At 48.9% G+C, this 1,413-nt stretch overlaps 2 protein-coding genes across 2 annotated transcripts in view; one reads left to right on the top strand and one right to left on the bottom strand.

The window, feature by feature from the left end:
• The window catches only part of DERL2 (derlin 2), a 6,527-nt gene extending 6,368 nt beyond the window's left edge, over window positions 1-159 (bottom strand). Inside the window, exon 1 of the mRNA XM_009319322.1 lies at window positions 140-159. Coding sequence (XP_009317597.1) covers window positions 140-159 — 20 coding nt within the window. The remainder of the gene's footprint in view (window positions 1-139) is intronic.
• Window positions 158-790, top strand: MIS12 (MIS12 kinetochore complex component). Its single transcript, XM_009319285.1, has one exon. The coding sequence runs from the start codon at window positions 158-160 to the stop codon at window positions 788-790; it is 633 nt and encodes a 210-aa protein (XP_009317560.1).
• Window positions 791-1,413: the final 623 nt, after the last annotated feature.

Here is a 1,413-nt window from a genome sequence, read left to right as displayed (position 1 = left end):
CTCGGGTAACGACGCGGCAGGCCGCGGCTGCGCTGGGCCTCCTCTGGGAGCCGGCTTCCCCTCAGCTCCGGGCTCGGCCTTCCCGCCTGCAGCGAGGCCCGTCTCCCCCAGGGCCTGCGTTTCTCTCTCCTTTCCTCACGGGCTTTCATCCGCCAGCATGTCGGTCAATCCCATGGCCTACGAAGCGCAGTTCTTTGGCTTTACCCCACAGACGTGCATGCTGCGCATCTACATCGCGTTCCAGGACTACCTCTTTGAAATGATGCTGGTGGTTGAGAGCGTCATCCTGAAGAAGCTGGACGGGTTTCCCGGCTGTAAAATCAGCCCCTTCCAAATCCGGAAAAGCACAGAGAAATTTCTTCTCTTCATGAAGGAGCACTTTGATAAACTCTTCAGTAAAATGGAAGAAGTGCTTCTGCAGCTGGTGTTAAACATCCCTAAGAACGTGCTCCTTCCCGAGGACAAGGTCCACGAGCAGTACCCCTACAGCGAAGAACAGTTCCAGGCGCTTCAGGATGAGATCCATCAGCTGCAGGAGCAGTACAGGGCTGAGGCGTCTGCTGGGCAGGCACTGCGAGCAGAACTGGAAGAACAGAAGGCTGTTCGGGCTGAGCTTGAGAAGATTTTGCAATGGTTTGATGGGCTTGAGAATATCTGCAGGGAGCACGGGACCGGCAACTTCAAAGAAAGCTTTGCATTCTTGACACGGAACTCTAAGAAACTGCAAGATGTGCTGAAAGATGTTGAAGAGAAGAGCAAAAAAATAAAGAAGCATGATCAGTTATTGTAATGGAAATTCTGAAAAGGCAACAAAAATCATTTAGACAGCTTGCTTAAAATGATAGGGGCTTATCTTTCCAGAAGCATCTCCCCTAATCCCTTACCCCTCTAATCCTGCCAAGCTCTAAACTAAAAGCTGTTGTCAGTTTGCACCTATTTAGCACCTCCCTAGGGAAGCAGGGAGAGGAAAAAGCCTGTAGAATGTAACTCTGGAACTGGTGATTGGGAATAAATTTTGGGTTGGATAACCTGGCTGCGAATGTACCTTCCTGACCTCAAGAACGTTAACTTTGAACACAACATAGCATTTGTTTATTTTAAGGATTGGTTTTTAAAAAAAAAAAGAAAAAAAGAATGCCTAAGTAAGACCTGTAAGGATGTCGAAGTGAATTTCCAGACTGATACCAGTTCGGAGTCGGTGTTTCTGTCAGTGAGGACATCGGGACTTGGCACCAGCTTCCCGAAGGAGCTGTGTTGCACAGACAGTGTCTTGTTAAGGCTGAGGCGCCGCCCACTGTGTTTTAAAAGCCAACAGCTAGGAAGTCGATAGGGAAGAGTGAGACAGTGATGCTGTTGTTGAGGCTCTGATGAGAAATAGATCTCTTCGCATCGGTACTGAATTTCAACTCAGTC

This window comes from Pygoscelis adeliae, unplaced genomic scaffold, assembly GCF_000699105.1.
Source record: "Pygoscelis adeliae isolate BGI_AS28 unplaced genomic scaffold, ASM69910v1 Scaffold282, whole genome shotgun sequence".
NCBI classification, from domain to species: Eukaryota; Metazoa; Chordata; class Aves; order Sphenisciformes; family Spheniscidae; genus Pygoscelis; species Pygoscelis adeliae.
The sequence above is the reverse complement of the archived record's forward strand: the minus strand, read 5'-3'. Positions and strand labels throughout refer to the sequence as shown.

Excerpts from the sequence above, each read along its gene's own strand:
- MIS12 (XM_009319285.1), top strand. The coding sequence starts at position 158 with ATGTCGGTCAATCCCATGGCCTACGAAGCGCAGTTCTTTGGCTTTACC.